Here is a 19,769-nt window from a genome sequence, read left to right as displayed (position 1 = left end):
GGAAACCATATTTGGTATCATGAGTGAAGAGAGATATCTAGACTTCAGACTTCTGGGGAACTATGATACAGTGGTGTAGGATCTGAAAATCACTGGTAGTTTATTAATCGATGCTTCTAGCAAATGAGCAGTGAGATTTTGTTCCACATCTATCTAACAGCAGGTTCAATGCACCTATCATACAATTTCTTCCTCAGCCTCATAGTATATAGTATTAATAGTTATACTTGCTCACGAGCCATATTCTTCCATACTTCCTACACCAGCCATGAAACCTGATTGTATGAATGCCTTATAAGATATAAATATCAGCTGGAAGGAAACTTCTGGAACTTCATCCCTTCATCATTCCCAATAAAGTGTTCTGTCTTGTAGAGGATGCTAAAGAGATTAGAGTTGCTGACAGGGTGTCCTATCATCTCTACTTTTAATCAACCTACTTGGCAATTATGAAGGAGCACTATGTGTCATGGGGTTTTAAAGTGGACTATTGCGAACTCATTCAATTAATGATACTAGTTGCATATTACTTTCCAGGGTGGAACTTGATACATAGTTATTGATCTGGTAAACATTTTCTTTCCATTCCATTCACTTGAAATGTCAGAATCAATTTGCTTTTAAAAAGCAAGGACATACTAGTTCGTGATTTAATCTAGGACTAGATAAACTGCCTTGCAGTCTGTTATAATACAGTTCTCAGAGTCCTTGGTTATTTATATCTTATAAGGCATTGTGACTACCCAGGACATTGAACCAGTGCCACAGCACTCTATTAATATGAAGTAGCAAGCTTCAGGTAGAACTTAACTCCGCATAACCCTGTAGAAGTTCATGGGACAATTGTATTTCTAAAGATCTTGTGTTCTGAGGCATGTTGGGATAGCTGAGGGTATCAGCAAGCTGTTGTTTCTTATGCTACCTATAGGGAAAAAGTCCAGTAGTACTTGACTCTGTGCTGAAGACAGCAAAACCACATATTGGGTGTCTCAGAAGGCTAAACATTTGGAGTAGGATATGACAAACAAAGGGGTCTTTATAAAGTAAATTCTATTATCATATGGATATTAAGTCACAGAAAACTTCAATATGTTAGAAGTATCTAGAGCAATATGGGATACATGGCCAGTGCTGGCAGGAAGATAACATCATGTAACCTCAGGTGCTTCCTTGTGAAAGGTAAATCCTATACTGCCAGAGACAAAGTGCTTTTCTGTGGGTGCTGAAAGTGATTGTGTCATCTGAGTCCCTTGACTATGTTGTGTATGTACCCATTGAACTGTAAAGCAGGGTACAACAACAGTGAAAACGAGGATATGGCAGCAGGTCTAGAGGACACAAATTGCAGAAGCAACAGACTCAGGTTTCCACATTCTTGCTCCCCACACTTTATTTTTATTTTTTTAAGTTTGAGAGCTTTCCATCCACTTCTAGGTCTGTCATTACAAGGAGTGCCATGCCATATGTCCAGGTTCGCTTTAGGCAGCGCTAGTTTACCCCTGCTGTGTCATGTAATCATCAGTGATCACTGTGAAATGTACCCCACCTCAGAGGAATCAGATGTGTGGCTGCTCTGCCTGTGAGCAGCTTATGCAGAGGACAGTGTGCTCATGGATTTCTGGGTCGTGTTTTGGTGTCCGCTGGAAGTTGTCAGGAACTGTAGTCATTTAAATGATGTGTCTGATCGTCTGTTTTGTGTGGCAAGGGAGATGATCTGAGAGTCAGGATTATATTTATCCAGGAAATTCCAGATTTGTCTCCTGGTCGGGAATTTGAAAAGAATAAAATCAAAGATTAGTGGTGAGGTGAGTCTAGAAGAAAGGTTGGTAGGTAAACTTGTCAGGGTGGGATATAGTTTGAAGTCACCTTTTTCTCACGTAAATGCCTAGTAGGAAAAAAACAGGATGAAGAAACTCAATAGTTAATATGGCCGTCCTTCAAGTGATATTTGGCCTCTTTCCGTGGGTATTTTGTTTGTACCAAGTCAGTGTTGGAAATGACCACGTGGAAGTGATAAAGGACATTCAAGGACTCAACAACATATTTTTTCTCACAAAAATTGATTTAGATATTACCACTATTAAGTACCCAGCATACTAATAGCAGAAGCAACTTTGAACCCATGATCTGATGTTTACAGTACATGTGGTCTCCCTAGTGCTATGAATTACAAGGAAGGAGCAGAGGACTATGTGTGCAGTGTGGATGGAAAAGCAAAACGGCATCAGATAACGGGAACAAATCTATCCTCTAGATGCTACTGCTGCTATTGTGCTGACTTCTTTCTATCAAATGGGTCAGTTGGGAAAGATGAAAAGGATGTGTGACTCAGCAATTTATCTCTGTGTTTAGCTCGATCCCAACATTAAGCCTGGGGTGGAGCAGCACTGTTACAGGAATCAAGAGCAGATATAGAGATTACATTTCATATCTAATGTTTTACAAATTTTAAGATATGATGTCAAGAATAGAATTCAAATGCAATTACATGTCTTTTCATGCTTCTTTTAGAGGCATTGTCTGCAGTGGTAAGTTTCAGCAAGTGTCTGCTAGTCCCCATGGAATCATTCTCCATCCCTTGTACCTTTACCAGTCACTGAGAAGGAAAACTTAATTTTTATCTTATGCATCTTTCCCACCCCAGTATATGAAGCTTGGGAGGACAGAGCCCTGCCTGAAGAGGAAGTGGCAGGAAATTGTCACAACATGCTCCCTAACATTCCTGAAGTGTTCTAGGTTGGGAAACATCTCAGGCTCTTTTTTCTTTGATCATATTCTGATCAGGGGATAGGGTAGAATTTAATTTTATAGAGTTCAAAACCTGGGTTAGAAAACTTAGTAAAAGTGGAAAGAGAGGAGCAGGAGGCTCATTTTCAATGGTGTCTAAAACTGGGTTCACAGTCTCTTATTTCAGGCAGACTGCTCTGATGTGTACACAGCTAGTCCCTGGTAGTAAGCCTGTGTGGTTTCCTACATCCCACTTCCTATGTTACTGCTATACAAATGACTCTTGAGTTTCTTACTCTTGGAGGCCTCATTCTGCAAACCTTTATGTTACTAAGAAAACGTGTCTGGTCCTTCATTGCTCCTCTAATGTCACTTAGGTTGGACAAAAAGCCTTACTCTCTCTAATTTAAAAACTAACATGTATTTTGTGTGCATGTGTGTGCATGTGCCCTGACACACATGTGGCAGTCAGAGGATACTTTTGGGAGTCAGTTCTCTTTTTCCACTATGTGAGTCCTTGGGGATCAAACTCATGTCATCCGGCCTGGTGATATGTGTCTTTGCTTGCAGAGCCATCTGGCTGGCCCTCAGAAGCATCTTCTCCGTGGTACCAGGACCTGGTCTTTTCATAGAACTTTGGTAATGTATAGTAGGCTTGAGTACACTTTTATCTTTTGCAGTAGTGTGAGACAATGTATGTACAGTAACTGAGCTTGCTTTAGACCATCTGTTTTGTTACTACTGTGATACCTATCAGTTGCGTCCATTCTAATTTTTGAAGGATGAGACCATAAACCTTATACCTTGCATAGTGCTTAGGACTTATGTAAATCTTCAGAGAACTTTGGATAAAATAAATAAGTTAATGAGTGGCAAACAAGGGATGAGTATGCTTTTCTTTACTATTTAAATACATATAAATAATAAGCATACAATTCCTGACATTTTCAGTGAGAAAAATTCTTTATTTAAAATAGGCCAATTGCCTTTTCTTTTCCTAGATTAAATAAAATATTCTATAAATAAGAATTTTAAATCCAATATATGAAACCAGTAATAGCAGTCAGGGTTTTCCACCAATCACCATTTAATAAGGTTTAAATGAAATACTTTGGAATTCTGAAACTAAGTGCTTTTGTGTAGAGAAAGAAGCAGTGTCACATTTCCTGGGCATAATAATGTCATGTAGTAAGAGAAATTTTATAATGCCTAAGACAGCTACGTGCTCTACCACCAAGTGCTAACACTTAGACTTGCTCTGATATCATTGAGAGTATTTCTAAGTCACGGAGACAGTTGATACATTTTATTTCGATAAGAATGGAAGCAAGAAGGGACCTACACTATTTCTAGCCACTTGTATTTATTAATATATGCTTAGTGCTCTTAACACCTTCACTGCGGAAGGGTAGTAAGTGTTTTAGCAACAAGGTACTATGGGGACAAAGCTGGAAAGCTTGTGCATACACAAAGTAGCTGCTATGTCAAGGTTATCAGGGCTCTTGGAAACGCCATGCGTTGTGCACCTGGGGCTGGTGCACTTTGTTTCCAGGTATCAGTGGCTGCTGAGTGTCTGGGGACATGGTGATATCCATGGTTGCTTCTCCATCACCCAGGGGTGTGGTAACATCAGCACCATAGGTTTCATAAACTTCTGCTAATTCAGGGGTGATCAGTGGGTCTGCAGCTGCAGGGGTGACTCCAAGGAGTCTTTGCCCTGCAGGACCCCTTGCCATACTGGGGATGTGGTCATTGGGGAAAGCAAGAAGTCCTGCATGGGCCCCAGGTGCCATTTGTGAAAGGAGAGCAGGGTTTTCCCGTTTGCCTGGGTTGGCCTCTTGCAGTGGAGAGCCTTCTGGACCTTCTCCTTTTTCAGGGCCTTTGGTAACAGACACTGGGGAATCTACTTCCACAGTAAAGTCTCCTCCCTTGGGTGAATTCTGATTCAGTCTCCTAAGGGTTTGCCTGAAGCCTCCAAATCTTGGGAACAGAGTTCCATAGGCCATGGGACTTCCTCTTTCTCCCTGGAAAACAAACATCCACCAGCGACACAATTACTGTGTGTTATTCATTCCATACAATTGTACATAATTATATTCACTGAGAAGCTATAAATACTAACACAACAGCGAGTTGGCTGACTGCTTTGTCGAAACACACTTCTTATAGAACTGGCTTTGAAGTATAGGGGAGAGGATTCTCCACTTATCTGGGTAGGAGAAGGTCTCTTTCAGGAAAGGCAGGTCTCTACTACTACTCTGCCATAGTTAAGAAAACAGTAAGCAGTTGAAAAGGGCTCTACCATCATGAAACAAAACACAAGCTTCGTTATGCCTTGGTCGAGGAGGAATGTCTGGGGACATGTTTTCAGTATCCCTCAAATATGTATGAGTTTTAACTCTTTCCCTCCATCTATCTTTTATGTCCCCCGTTCTGTTTCCTCCTCTTTCTCATTTTCCTTTCCCCCTTCTCTTCTTCCTAGCCCTTTCCTTTCCTTTCCTTTCCTTTCCTTTCCTTTCCTTTCCTTTCCTTTCCTTTCCTTTCCTTTCCTTTCCTTTCCTTTCCTTTCCTTTCCTTTCCTTTCCTTTCCTTTCCTTTCCTTTCCTTTCTTTCCCCTCTCCATTCCCTCTCCTCTTTCCCTTATCCCCACCTGTGTCTCCTCCCTCCCTCTGCCCTCTTCCTCTCCTTCCACCCTTTTCTCCTCCCTTCTGTCTCTTTCCTCCCCTCCCTCCTTTTCCTTTCCTGTTTCCAGTTCTTCCTCCTCTCTCCCTCTCCTCCCATCTCCCCCTTCTTTCTTTTTTAAAAACAAAGCATAAGAAAAAGAAAAATTTCTCTAGACCCTCAACAACTTGACCCTTTCTCCCAAAAATGGCTACTAGTTACATCTGTCAGGGTGCAAAATGTAGCTAAACTATATCAAATCAATAACTATTGAATTAAAACATGTACATACATGCTACCAGTAAAAGAAGAGTAACATCTCACACTTGTTAGTGGTTTCTGTGTGCCGGACACACACAACATGCTGTGGGGCTTAACAATCTACTAAGTTGGAAAATAGGTTCCCTGTGAAGAATGCCCCATTCATAGGATAAGGGTAACAACCCTGTTGTTATTAGAAGGAAAGAGGAAGAAAAGTAGGATAACTCAGTTCAGAAGTTCACGGAGCCATTTCTAGAGATGGCATCAAGGCTGAAGCCTAGGGAAAAGCCAAGTAGGAGGAAAGAGTATTTTATATAAATAATACCAACACAACTTGCTGAAATTAAATATTCAAGATGAATGATCATTACCCTCTTATTAGTTAATCTAAGTATGTTTTGTCTCTCTCTCAAAATATTTTGTAATTTTTTTTATGAAAAGCACAATAAATGTAATGGAAAAATTAAAATTGAGATTTAAAATAAGTCAAAACAATGACAAAATCACACAGCTCTGCTCAAGTATAAATAGTCCTAGATTATGCCTCCCATGGTCATGGCAGCAAAAGAAATACATTAAGTTTTAGAATTCTATAGGTACATGGGAGGGGGGAGCTAAATAGTCCTAAAAGGTAAGAGATATCTGTATGAACCACACATCCTTTTCACTTTGAAGGATTTGTGGTTCACTCTACTGACTTCTCTTGGAGGGGTGACTCTTCTGTTCACATACGAGGAGTAGAACAAAAATCCTGGGCTCAAAAATAGCCACCACTCAGGAACAAATGATTAGAAAATGTGATGAAAAAGCAATTATTTTTGAGTCAGGGTCTCATGAAGTCAAGGGGCTGGCTTTGAACTCTTCTTGATCTTCTTGCCTCCACATCCTGAGGGCTGGAATTCTGTGCATCACCACCATTCTCAGCTCTGAAGTGTTTTAAATCTTTTGATATTGCTTCAGAATTGAGCTGTCAGTTTTAGAATAGAGGAATTGAAGTCTAATAATCCTTTAGGTTCTTTCACAGTCATTGCCTCTGGTAGACAGCAGCTGTTCTCCCTGGCCATTGTTTTAAGAAGTGTTAGAAGGTAGTACTCACAGGCATTTCTTCTGAACTCATGAAGCCAATTCTGGCAGGAGCATTCTGTTCAAAAGAAACAGTGCGTCACTGTATGAACTCAAGCCATCTACTCAAGACAATATCAAAAGCCACTCAGTATCCTCTTAGGACTCAATAGTTCTGTGTCCAGAGCAGAGTACAGAGTTGACTATTATTGAGTAAATAGAGCCAATTTAACAGATTTAAAATTAACCTTTTCTTTAATGCGATTGTGTTTGTGTCTGATTGGAATTCTGCAATTAGAAAGTGTGCCACTTTACTATGTAAATCATGACTGTAGGTATTTATGGATTATATATTTGGAATATCTTGTGTTAGGTATGGATTCTATAGTTTTTAGCCCTCAAGATGCTATTGATTTTTAACTGCTGCTTTTGACAGAATGTGGACTTACCAATTGGTTTGCTCCATAAGACATGTAAAACATTCCTGGGTAAAACTGAGCAGAACAAAATAGTTATAAAAAAGTGAACCTCCCCAAGATCAACCTTTTAAGTAGTTTCAAACACAGATGTGGATGTAGAAAGCAGACACTTACAGCAGATGCTTTGTTGTGTGCCATTGGTCCCCGAGATATTGAACGGGCGATCTGGAACACCTTTAAGAGGTGGAACGCAGAAGAGGCAGTCAACACAGGCAAACCTCCACGGACGGACTTTCTTTTATTAGATATTTTCTTCATTTATATTTCAAATGATATCCCCAAAGCCCCCTCTACCCTCACCCCTCGCCCTGCTCCCCAACCCACCCACTCCCACTTCCTGGCCCTAGTATTCCCCTGTATTGGGGCATATGATCTTCGCAATACCAAGGGCCTCTCCTCCCATTGATGGCTGACAGGCCATCCTCTGCTACATATGCAACTAGAGACACAGGTCTGGCAATTAAAAACAATGAATTCATGAAATTCTTAGGCAAATAGATGCATCTGGAGGATATCATCCTGATGCTTTTGACAGAATGTGGGCTTCCATAACCCAATCACAAAAGAACACACATGATATGCACACACTGAGGGACTTTTAAGAGTTCCAGGAACACATTTTTTTGATTGATTAGTGTGAAAACTTAGCACTTAATATTTAGAAAAAGAAACTCAGAAATACTCTATACCTATAGGTAAATAAGAAAAGAAGAAAATTCACTCAAACTCTTTGAAATATAGACACATATATATTTTTCCTCCAGGATAGAACCTTATTGAAATCTGTACTTACAGTTGGAAATTGTGGATCAGCAAAATCCATTATTGGTACCTGTGCCATGAAGAAATATTAAAACTGTCACTCAAAACAGACAAACTGAGTACACCTCTAGTTTGTGATTATAATAGAGCAGTTTAAGATGTCTCTCTGTCTTATTCTCTAAGTCTTGGGATAACCTATTCTTTTAAAGTTGTCTTATATTGACATGGCTCAAGTGAATGACAGGGAGATGATAATGTCTATCTTGAGTTTGTTCTACCTTATAGAGTGAATGGTAATGAGGTTTGGAGTTGGCACATACTTGAGTGGTTTCAATTTTGACTCGGCTATTAGTGTAATCCTTGGAAATTTTTGTAGCCTCTCAAAGCTTAGGTTTATTTATTTATTGATTTTCTTTTTTTAAAAGTCAGGGTTTCTCTGTGTAGTCCTGGATATCCTGGAATTCGATCTATAGATCAGGCTCACTTTGACCTCAAAGGTCCTCTTGTCTTTGCCTGTGATCTAGTCCCGGGATTAAAGGCGTGTCCGAAGCCTGGCATCTTCTTGGGCTTAAAAGGGTTCATAATGTTTTCTTTATAGGGTGTAGTCAGGATGATATGAGGGAATATTAAATGCATGCCACATAGTATTGAGAGTTACATAGCACCTTCCTTTTTCTGTCCATTGTTCTTTTCCTTACAATATTACAAGGTAATTTTGCATAGCTGTATTTTATCTGCAGAGGACACAATCACTGTACCGAAAACACCGAAAACCCCCAGGTAGTGAGCCTGGACTTCTCTGAGGTGTCCTATTCCCAAGGAATGGTTTAATTAAGCCAAGGTTAGAGGTGCAGATCTTTTGCAACCTGGCATCTCTGATGGCAAAAGATTGAGATAGATATTTATGTCTCATGAAAGAATATTAAAGTGTTCATTTTTTAGCATGTTAGGTCTGAGAGATGTGATTATTTAAGTATGTCCTACCAGTTGGTTTTTGTTTCATTGTGTTAGTGGGTGATCCTGATCTGATTTTAAAGAAGTAACTTAGGTGGGCTACAAAGAATTACCTCAGGTGTTGGTGGGTTTTCTGACGGTGCCACCTGCGGCTCATCTGGTGCTATCAGCTCTCCTTCCTGCAAGGGCAGCTGTCCAGGGTGCATTGGAGGCTGAGGCCCTGGCTTCTGGGGTGTGACCTGGACACCGGTTGCAGCAGTGGGCTGGAGGAAGGGTTTCAGTCCTGGCTGGTGAGGCTGCAAGGATGGCTGTGATGGGAGAGGTGGGGGATGCACAGGCAAAGAATATTCATACTGTAGAGAAATTTGAAAAGAATGTCAGAAAGAGATGGTTCATTGAACCACAGTGCCTAGAATTTCTACAGCAAAGTACTTGGAGGCTTGCTGTTTGGAAGGGAGTAGTCTTAAAGCAGAGTTTACACAGGAGGCAGAGGTGATACTTCAGAGAAAGTATTTGAGAAAGTTTTAAACATACTTACCTCTCTACCTTTGTTGGGACCATTGTTTCATGGGGTGCGGAAATCTCGACACCTGCACTCTTTGGGGGTGTGACTCATTCCCTCTGGGTAACTACCACTACCTGCATGTATCTTTATCTCGCCACTTTCTTACTGGCTTATATGAACTTGTCAATGGGAGAGGAAATGCTTGGTCTTGCTTGGATGTCCCAGGGTTGGGTGGTATCCAAGGGGGGCTTCCTCTTTTCTGAGAAGGGGAGGGAGTAATTGTGGGAGGGATTTGTAAGGGTGGGACAGGGAACAGAGTAGGAAGGGGCACAGCAATTGGGATGTAATGTGGATAGAAAAATAAATTACAAGCAAAAAAAAAAAAAAAAAAAAAAAAAAAAGGGGGATTGTCCTAAGTCAACTGACAGATTTTATACCTTGGTATTTCACAAATTATTATTGCTACTAATAAACACCTGATATGTGAATTAGTGTAATAAGTACTTACAATATTTTGTGATTTATTAAAAGGATAGTCAAAATACTTATATGTTTCATCATAAATCTATTTTGGAAGCAATCAAGTGAAGGAATAATAATAACACAATTCATATGGTCATTGTGGCCTTGTAGATAATGCTGTTATGCAAGTCCATGTAGAATTAAGAGTAATGTTAAACTATTGTGGGTTTTGTTTTTTACCAGTTACTTGTGATTGGCTGCATATTATCTGTATGTTAACTGCATACTCCTGGAACGGGTATGGAAGTCTCATATTAACTTGGCTCTGCCTTTCATCTTCAGCCATTGCTCATGTGTCAGCTCCTATGCTGTCCATTACTTCTACCTCACTATTAGCACCTTGAAATATGTCCCATCAGTTGGAAATTCCATGAGCCTTTTAGCCATTCTAACATGTCCTTATTTTCGTGTCTCTCCCCCCACCCCAGACCACAGTTTGGATAATATACTTATTAGGAATCTAATTAATAATAGTTGAAAGATTAATATATTGGTCCCTGTTTGGCTCATTGTGTTTTCAATCAGGATGATTATTGTCATTTGAAATTAGTCTTTACGTAATTAGGAAATGTTGATTAAAATGAAAGTTATCCAGAGTATAGTCTGTTTTTATTTTTGAGGTTCATCGTTATTCCTGATATCTTTACTGTAGGTCTCTTCTTTCAGAGGATATTTGAAATAAATTACAAATTTAAAATAAAAATATTCCCTAAGTAACAGGAGTTATAGGACTTGATTTATTTGGTGTTAGGGGAATTTTTGGTCAATTACTAATTTGTGTTTGCTGCTATTGTAATAACAAAAGTAGGAAAAGGTCTTAAACCTTGAGTTTGAACACATGGATGCAATTAGCTTACCTGCTGGGTTTCATGTTCCCTTGGTCCTATCCATGGGAAAGAGTTATGCGGTGGGAGGAGTCCGTGCAACCATAAACTATTAAGTGCTTTTCCAAAGCCAAGTCTAGAATACTGACAGAGACAAAGAAAGCATACATACATTTCAGGATTGTGAGATAGCAACCAAAAGCAAAAGTGATGCAGGTTTGTGTGGAATGGTAAGCCAATTCTCCCTTCCAACAAAATTAAATTATGTTTTGGGCGTGTCACAATATACCATAAACTTGGTGGTGATTTATCACTCTAGGAATTTGTGTTTGGGACCACTTAACAAAATTATTAGTGTAATAAGTAATTTTATTTTACTTAAGGTAACTCAATGTATATATTCCGATCGCTTATTTTGTTGGTGTTCTGAGGAAGGCTTATACTTTGCATGTCCCCAGCTTGGCCTTGAATTTGCATTCTTTGTGCATCAGCTCCTGAGTACTGGCTATATTATTTCTACTTTCATCTGCCAGCACATACTAATATTACTAAAATGTGTCTTTTGATATTAACTGTGTAGCCCAGGCTGACTGCGAACTCAAACCATTCTTCCTGCCTCAGTCTCCCAAAGACTGGGGTTACTGGAGTGGGGCTCATGCTTGACCATCACACTTTATTTTGCTTAAGGATTTTTTTTTTTGAGACAGGGTCTCTCTGTATAGCCCTGGCTGTCCTGGAACTCACTTTGTAGACCAGGCTGGCCTCGAACTCCGAAATCTGCCTGCCTCTGCCTCCCGAGTGATGAGATTAAAGGCATGTGCCACCACGCCTGGCTGTTTAAGGCTTTCTTAATCACTCATTTCTTCTCTCAGTGTTTAGGTATTTACCTATTAATAAGTAAATTCTAGAAACTATACTACTATTGCTGTCATAACCACAAACTATCAATGCTGTAATAAATATTTTAAAAAGTGTTTATGAAGATCTCATTCATCTCCTATAGTTACCTGAGAAAGTGCGTTGAGTCCCTGCAAGCTTCCCAACTGTCTCATTGTCTATAAGAAAAAGTGGGTTAATGCTCTAACATATGTTAGATGTCCATTTGACACAACTGAGTTCTCATGACATTTAATATCAATACAAGTCTTGGGGTAAGGCAACTTGAATAGAGCTAAAGTAGACACAAATTGTTACGGAAAGAAAGAAATGTAAAATCTAGCTTTGTCATGTTCAGTCTGAAAACAGTACATTTGCTTTTGTCATTGATTAAATGGGAAAATACTAGTTAATCTGGTGTCACACTGAGACATAGGAAAACAGTTCCTTCAAATACAATACATGGACAGTTGTAAGACTATTGCTTTATCAGCCCGTTCTTTTTCCTTCACTTAAATTTCTTTTTCCTTCCTTCTTCCCTTCCTGCCTGTCTCCCTTCTCTCCTTCCTTTCCTCTTTCCTTCCTTCTGAGATGGGTCTCCTTGGACAGTCCATGTTGGTCTCCAAATCTCGATCCTCCTTCTCTCTTCAGTCTCCCTGGATGTTGGGATTATAGGTGAACACCTGGCCTAGATTTACTTTTTAAATGGAAAAGAATGTTGCTTGTATTGAATTTGAGCTAAAAGCTGAGAGAAAAACCACCACCTAAATGAAATTAGCTTCTATGTGAAATAACTATCTGGCCCACACATGTACTGATTGCACTCAGATGAAATCTTGCCTGACCTTGTGAAAAACTGTGAAATTTATCTGTGTTTCCATTAGCTTCTTCGTTATAAAATCTTCCTATTTCACTGTGGTTTTCAAAACAAAAAATGCATTATTTATGGGATCTGCAGTTAAAAAAAAAAAGCAACCTGTACAGGAGCAATTGTAAAGTCATGTTACTGATACTGATAACACTTTGTTTTAGAAAGCTAAAGTGTGTCCAAGTGTGTTTATGTCATGAGACTTTATCATCTAAGATATAAGCAACAGAACTAAATGTAAGCTGTTTCCAAACACAGAATAATGGGTTTCAACACAGAAAATAGTTTATATATATATATTATTAATTGTTACAGTTACTGTGATTCACATATGAATCAAATGTGAATGAATTCACATATGAATGTCCTAAAACTTAAAATATCTCTGAATTTAAAAATGAAGTAGAATCATGAGATAAAGTTGTAGTGAACGTCATTAACAATTTTAGAATTCTTCCGAATGATAGTCAAAGATTTCTGGAATAGGAAAACTGAGAAACAAAGCATCATGCTTATCTACAATCAGGGACATGCTAGTATAGAAATCACACACACACACACACACACACACACACACACACACACACACACACACACACACAAATGCCTCTGATGATACATACCTCAAGGCTCAAACTAGCCATGCCAGGAGGTGCCATGCCTTGAGCCCCAGGTTGTTGAGGAAATGCCTAAATGGAAATATGAATGATCTTGAGTTCTTTATTGAGAAACTTCTCTAAATGTATGTTTGGAGTAGGAGGTCACTGCAGAATGAAATGTCAAGTGGAGAGGCTGCCATATTGGTTTATTATTCAGATGACTTGGATTTTCAGATAGAATGAAGAATTAAAGTTATCTGGAGGAATTATTATACTTAGTAATTTTTCTCTCACATCAGCTTTTTTGTGTATGTTTATCTTAGTTTTATGTTGCTTTAAAAGGAAACATTTACAATGAGAATTAAAGGAAGGGAAGAAAACACAAGATTTTTATAGTCATAAATATGATCACATGTAAAAGCAAAGGGGTTGAATTTCCTTGTGCTTTTTATATATGGGTGTGCTTTTGGTTATGGGATATGGTATGAGGTTATTCATTGAGAAAAATCATATACAGAACCTATCTTGCTTCCCATTTAAGAGGTTTTAACAAGTCTTATGTGCTATTATTTAATGATTATTTTAAGTTTAAGCTTGTGGATCTCTAATTTTTTTAGATCAGGGCTGGACTTATGGTACACCATTAACAGCCCCTGTTGCTCTTCCAGAGGTCCTGGGTTTGGTTCCTAGCATCCATGTCAGGTGGCTCATAACCATCTGTAATGACAGCTCCCAGGGGGTTTGATGCCTCTGACACCTTTGGGGATGTACACTTATGTGCACATACCCATATGTACACACACATGTGCATAAATACAAATAATAAAATTATATATTTAAATTGTTCAGATCATATAGTGGGTATCTTTCCTTAAATAAAAAGTATTCTTGTACTAAGTAGGATGCTGTTGTGAAGCACAAACATATTTCTAAATAGCTTTTCAAAATTATAAAATACTTCTCTTTCTAAGCATCTTTTAATTTTTCATATGTTAATAAGCACAAATACCAGTGTGTGAGGGTGAGTGGAGACTGGAAGAATAGAATTAGAGAAATTAGATTTTTAAATTTCAAATAAAAATGACTCATTTATTTTAAATATGGTCTTGGTAATTAGCTCAGGCTGGGTATGAACTTGTTATGTAGCTAAAACTGGCTTCTAATTCACAATATTTCCAGCTTCCAATGTGCTGGATCAATTATAAGCTACTCTACCTACTAGAAAATTGGATCTTGAGAATTCTCTGATTTCATGGATATCCTCATTTATGTTGTGTTAGTATTGTAATTTCCTTCATTTATACTGAAAGTACCTGTCTGCCTGCCTATCCATCCATCCCTCAAGTATGGAACAGTGGGGCCATTATCCTTCAGGAGTAAGAGGCTAAGGTATTACACTCTGTACTTTTTTTTTTAACCCTTAATTTTTTTATGCAAGTACTCCATTTTCTTAATTACAGTGCAAAATTTTCTAAACAATTCATTGTGGGTATGTGTTAAAGGAAATGCACTAAAAATGTGCATCAAACACTTCTGGTAGAGAAAAAGATGAGCTGTGTAGACAAGGAGACTGATTGTGTGTGCCTCTGTGCATATGTGCATGTCAGTGTGTGTAACAGGAGGATGTTCAGATTTTCGGGGTATTATGAGAGCACAGCCTCCTTGACCTTTGTTGGTAAGTGCCCCAGTTCCACATTTTGGAGTACTCTAACTACAGGGCAAGGTAGTCTGATTTCTATCTGCTTCAAGTCACCAGTTAAAGAGGAACATTTTTTTACATGGATGTGAATAGACAGAGGATACATTCCCTATGGAAAATTAAAAGCAGAGACACCTGATCTGACAGGCAGTCACTTAGGAAACACGTGATTTCCCCATTGCTCAGGGTGACTCTAAATTACTAACGTGTGGATCACTGTATATTCAAAGAGTGCCAATGTTTTAGATTGATGATTGATGGCTGAAGTGGACCCCAGTCTCAGTTATCATCCAAAGGCAAGTTAGGGAGCCTGCCTCCATTTTTCTTTCATTTAAAAATTCTTGTTGGGTAGTAGAACAGCTAAATGTGCCAGCTAATTACTAGCTTTAACTGGAACTACAGTTTATAGCCATGTGATAATGTTGCTAATATAAAGAGACATATACTCCTCCCCCCAAGAGATATTTTTCCTTTTGATTTCGATTTCATAGTGCTAGCAAGGACTTGATAATAAAACATGATGAAAACTAGGATGCTGTAGTAGTCTTCTACCTGTTAAAAGAGTGACATAAGACATAAAATTTGCCTTTGAAATATTCCAAATTGTTGTTTGGAGTAGAAAAATTATATTTACTTATCCCCTTTTGATGATAAGGCTGACATGTAGCCACTGTGACCACTGACTCACTGGGAGCTACAAATTGAGTGAATGCATGCCTGAAGTGTCAGGACAGAGTGTCTCTGGGGTTGTTGTAGTCAGATGCAGGAGCCTGAGATCCCTGGTAAGGGAAGGACTTACCGGCACGGCGAGGCTCATTTTCACTAGGGACAGGAACAGGATCAGGCCCTTCATTTTGAAAAGTGGAATCTAAAACACAGTTGGGTTGGAAAATTACCTCAGGCAAAATTGCATTCATAGTGGTCAAAGTATATTTCTAAGAGTGTGTGGCTGTTCTTCCAAAGACAATCAGGTTAAAAAACTCAAAAATGCAAAAGTGCTAAAATGCAAAAGCGAAATGCTGCTAAACCAGTGGCTCTCAGAATGGAGTGACGAGCAGCTAAGCTATGGATCTGAGTACTTATTTTTATGAAGCTGCAATTTGAATGAATGTTTAAGAACAACCTCCAGGAATATTCCTTAAATGCTATGCTTTGCTTCATAAAATGCGTCCTTCAGTCACCATTTACAGAATTGTATTCTTTGTTTAAACTCAGAATTTGAAATACAACCTATGCTTGGGTCATAACACAGAACCATGTCAAGACTCAGCCTTCAAGTTAAAGTTGAGTGTATTTATCTGCTTGGATAGTGATTTTCCTTCCTAAAAATGAATAACCTTGAGATGCATTTTGTCAGTTCACTCTCGAATGGAAGCAGATCTGATCAGCAGGTGTGCTTATCCTCTTTACTTTTATAAATTAGCACCATCACTAATAGTCACAAACATAGTTATAAAAAGTCATACAAATAAGTTTATTTTCTTAGGTTAATGGTAATATATTTTCTGGAATATTCTAATGGTTGAAATAAGCTGTTATTCAGCATCTTGTGATAAATGAAGATAAATCTTCTTTGTAAAGGTTATCTGGAGATAGGAAAAGAGAATTTACAGCAAACACATGGAAATGATAAAATCACATTTTACCTTAGATGCTGACATTCACTGTGCTCCCAGGCCTGATGATGCCAATCAAAACAGTTCTAAGAAAAGAAGATTAATTTTTTTCTGGACTGTTCCTGGGGCTCTCTCTGTATCTCTCATTCTGGAAAGATCAGAAACCTTTATTTAAAGCGCCAATCCACCAATCAAAGTGAGGCAAATGCAGGAAAAAAAATTGTGCTCCTGCAATTAGTCCACACCCTTGTATTGCATGTGAGGACATTGGGCCTGCAGGCTCTCATTATTTTAAATTGTAACCCAGCCCCTGTATTTATTCTGAGAGCTGATTGCAGGGAACACAGTAAGGGGATAATGGACATGGGCTTTGAAGACAATCATTTTGGTGAGCTTCGGGAAATATATGTAAAAGGTAGAAAACAAGCCATTATCTGTTTTGTGAAAATGTTTATCTGCAGATAAAGCTAGTGACCCAATGCCAGCACTCCCAAGATTCTGACCCTCATGTTTATTGTAGTAAAAGAAATCTTCTACCACCACCCCACCCCACCCCACCAACACACATATACCCCCGAGGGAAACACCAAATTATCTCCAGGGTTTGTTATGGAATATGAGAATGTAGACCAGATGTTGAAGATTTTGTACCTTTTTTTTTCCTTTCTGAGTTTCCTAGGTATTTTCATCTAAGCATAGTTGTCTAGAGATAACCAATTTAAAAATAAAAAGAAATTTAAGTTGGCTCCTCTGCAAGAATGATGGAAAATCTTTGATGCATGTTCTTTGTGGGGAGATAAAATAATTAAGAATATTCTACTGGAACCAAACAAATCTAAGGTCACAACTCTACCTGTACTCTTTAGACATTCAGTTGCTAGGCATCAGTGTCAAGCCAGATTAATAAGGTCTCTCTGGGTCACTTAAAAAGTATACTTCAACATGGCTGGGCTTTGCTCCATGAGCAGATAAGAGCGTTATGGATATAGACAGAGCACCTCTGCCCTCTACGTCTATCCTAGGGTATGATTTTGTACGTGGATATCCATTTACGACCAGTTTCTGAAGAAGGGATGACTCAGTAGACTCTTCTGGAAAGTAGAGATTGCGCCAATTATAGGGAACATTGAGGAAGCTGGTATTTTGGGAGAAAGACACCTTCATACCCAACTGCAGACCTAATAGCTTCAAATAATGTTATTTAAGAAGCTTAATCCTGCTCCCCGAAGACATAGGTTGCCAAGTGAAAACCCCAGTGCTCCACATGGGATGCCTCCTTATGAGAGACTCCAGAGAGCTGCAAGTGTCTTAGCCTATTGCCATTATTTCTAGTTATCCATCATAGATACTAGGATCGAATTGCTGAAGACATCACCACATACTTTGGTTGTAGGACATAGAGAGATTAATTTCAAGCTGACCAGGGGTCTTCTTCTCTGTTGTCAAACTTTTGTAGTGCTAAAAGTGGTATTCAGGCCTCTGAATAAAAGACAAAAACCAAAACCAACCAAACACCACCACCACCACCACCACCACCACCACCACCACCACCACCAAACGACTGATGATCTCACCCAGCACTGGACGCCAACAAGTTGCAATACTGACTTGCTAGGCAAGATGCACTCACCGGTGCAATAGTGGCATGACTGTACTGGAACAACCAACTGGATTGTGATTACATTTGATGCCTTGTCAATCGAAGACAGGTCATATGTAGTAGGCCTGTAAACCTAGTCACTCGATAGCACCTGTGTCTTGTTGTCCTCCTTCCTAGAGCTCCCTCTCCTCTCCAGTGGTTTCCTTCTACGTTCCCAGCTTCTATGGTTATGCCAAACTATACACTTAAAGATTTGTATCTAGGATTTGAAAGTAAGGGAGAATGTGAATCATGTGTCTTTCTGAGTCTAGGCTACTTTACTCAATATCATGTTTTACTGTTCCATTCATTTACTTGTGAATTTTATGGTTTCATTTTTTTCTTCACAACTGAATAGAATTCCATTATGTAAATATATCACTTTTTACAATTAATTCACCAGTTGATGGATATATAGGCTGCTTCCATTCCCTAGCTATTGTGAATAAAGTGGCAAAGTACAATTATCTCTTAGTAGGATATCAAGTCATTGAGTGTATTTCAGAGTGAGGTATAGCTGGTCCTATGTTCTATTTTAAGATTTCAAGGATTCTCCCCACTGAGTTCTGTAGTGGCTGTCCAGTTTTCAATCTTAGCAAAAGTGACCAAGGCTTCCTCTTTCACTACTTCCTGCCAGGTCTTGCTGTCAGTTATTGCTTTGATCTCAAAGTAGTTTTAATTTTCATTTTCTTGATGGTAAAGGAAGCTGAATACATTTTTCTTTCTTTTTTTCTTTCTTTTCGGTTTTTCGAGACAGGGTTTCTCTGTGTAGCCTTGGCTGTCCTGGAACTCACTTTGTCGATCAGGCTGGGCTCAAACTCAGAAATCTGCCTGCCTCTGCGGCCCTAGTGCTGGGATTAAAGGCGACATTTTTCTTTTGAGATGGGATCTTACTATGTAGACGAGGCTGGCCTGGAGCTCAGAGATCCACCAGTCTTTGTATTCTGAGAGGGTAGAATTGAAGACATTTGGCCTTTGAATACTTTAAAAAATCTCTCTCTCCTTTTTTAAATAGAATTCTTTGTTCAGATCTATAACTCATTTTGGGACCCTGGGTTATTCATTGTTATTGCAGGCATATATGTTCATGCCTATACACACATATTCTTAACTATTTATGAACATACATATTCTTAACTATAACCTTCTCAGTCCACATAATATTACTTGTGTGTATATTTCCAGGTGGAGAATTTTTTTTTAACACACTCCTCTGTAACTTTCTGAATTTCTTTGGTGTCTGCTCTTCTGTTTCCTTGTTAATCTCTAATTGTATTAAATTGAGTTTACTTTTTATTTCTCTTAGTTAATTCTACTAAGAATTGGTCAATCTTGCATTTTTTTTAAAAACTGAGCTCTTAGATTTATTGAATCTTTGTATATTTTTGTTTCTAATTCATTAATTTATGCCATGTTTTAAAATTATTTCTTCCTATATAGTGGATTTGGGTTTAGTTCTTGTTTTTCCAGACTGCTTGAGTTGAATCGTTAAGTCATTTATTTGTGCTGTTTCTGATTTTTTATTGTGGGTACTTAGAGCTATAAATTGACCTTTTAGGATTGCTTTTAGTGTGTCCCAGAGGCTTTGTGTGTTGTTTTATTTCCATTTAGTTATAGGAAAATTTTGATTTCTTTTAAACTGAAAATAGATTTTTCATACAATATATTCTGACCACAGTTTCCCTTTCTCCAACTCCTTCCAGATCTCCACTGCT

At 38.6% G+C, this 19,769-nt stretch overlaps 1 protein-coding gene across 2 annotated transcripts; it reads right to left on the bottom strand.

Annotated features, from left to right (window-relative positions):
* Positions 1-4,220: 4,220 nt before the first annotated feature.
* Positions 4,221-16,460, bottom strand: Ambn (ameloblastin). Of its 2 annotated transcripts, none has more exons than XM_021163777.2 (11): positions 16,446-16,460; positions 15,599-15,667; positions 13,125-13,190; positions 11,765-11,812; positions 10,791-10,901; positions 9,020-9,259; positions 7,984-8,022; positions 7,305-7,364; positions 7,161-7,205; positions 6,746-6,790; positions 4,221-4,751 (listed from the first exon to the last, which is right to left on the bottom strand). In XM_021163777.2, the coding sequence occupies exons 1-11, from the start codon at positions 16,458-16,460 to the stop codon at positions 4,221-4,223; spliced, it is 1,269 nt and encodes a 422-aa protein (XP_021019436.1). The 2 variants fall into 2 exon arrangements, with proteins under 2 accessions (XP_021019436.1, XP_021019437.1); XM_021163778.2 differs by having other exon boundaries at positions 9,020-9,214.
* Between the last annotated feature and the right edge of the window lie 3,309 nt (positions 16,461-19,769).

This window comes from Mus caroli, unplaced genomic scaffold (assembly GCF_978045245.1).
Source record: "Mus caroli unplaced genomic scaffold, Mus_caroli_1 scaffold_4, whole genome shotgun sequence".
Taxonomy (NCBI): domain Eukaryota; kingdom Metazoa; phylum Chordata; class Mammalia; order Rodentia; family Muridae; genus Mus; species Mus caroli.
This window is presented reverse-complemented; position numbering and strand designations above follow the sequence as displayed.

Excerpts from the sequence above, each read along its gene's own strand:
- Ambn (XM_021163777.2), bottom strand. Across the intron at positions 7,206-7,304 it reads CACACAACAAAGCATCTGCT|TTTTACCCAGGAATGTTTTA; the intron begins GTAAGTGTCTGC and ends TGTTCTGCTCAG. Across the intron at positions 6,791-7,160 it reads CTTATGGAGCAAACCAATTG|AATGCTCCTGCCAGAATTGG; the intron begins GTAAGTCCACAT and ends TCTTTTGAACAG.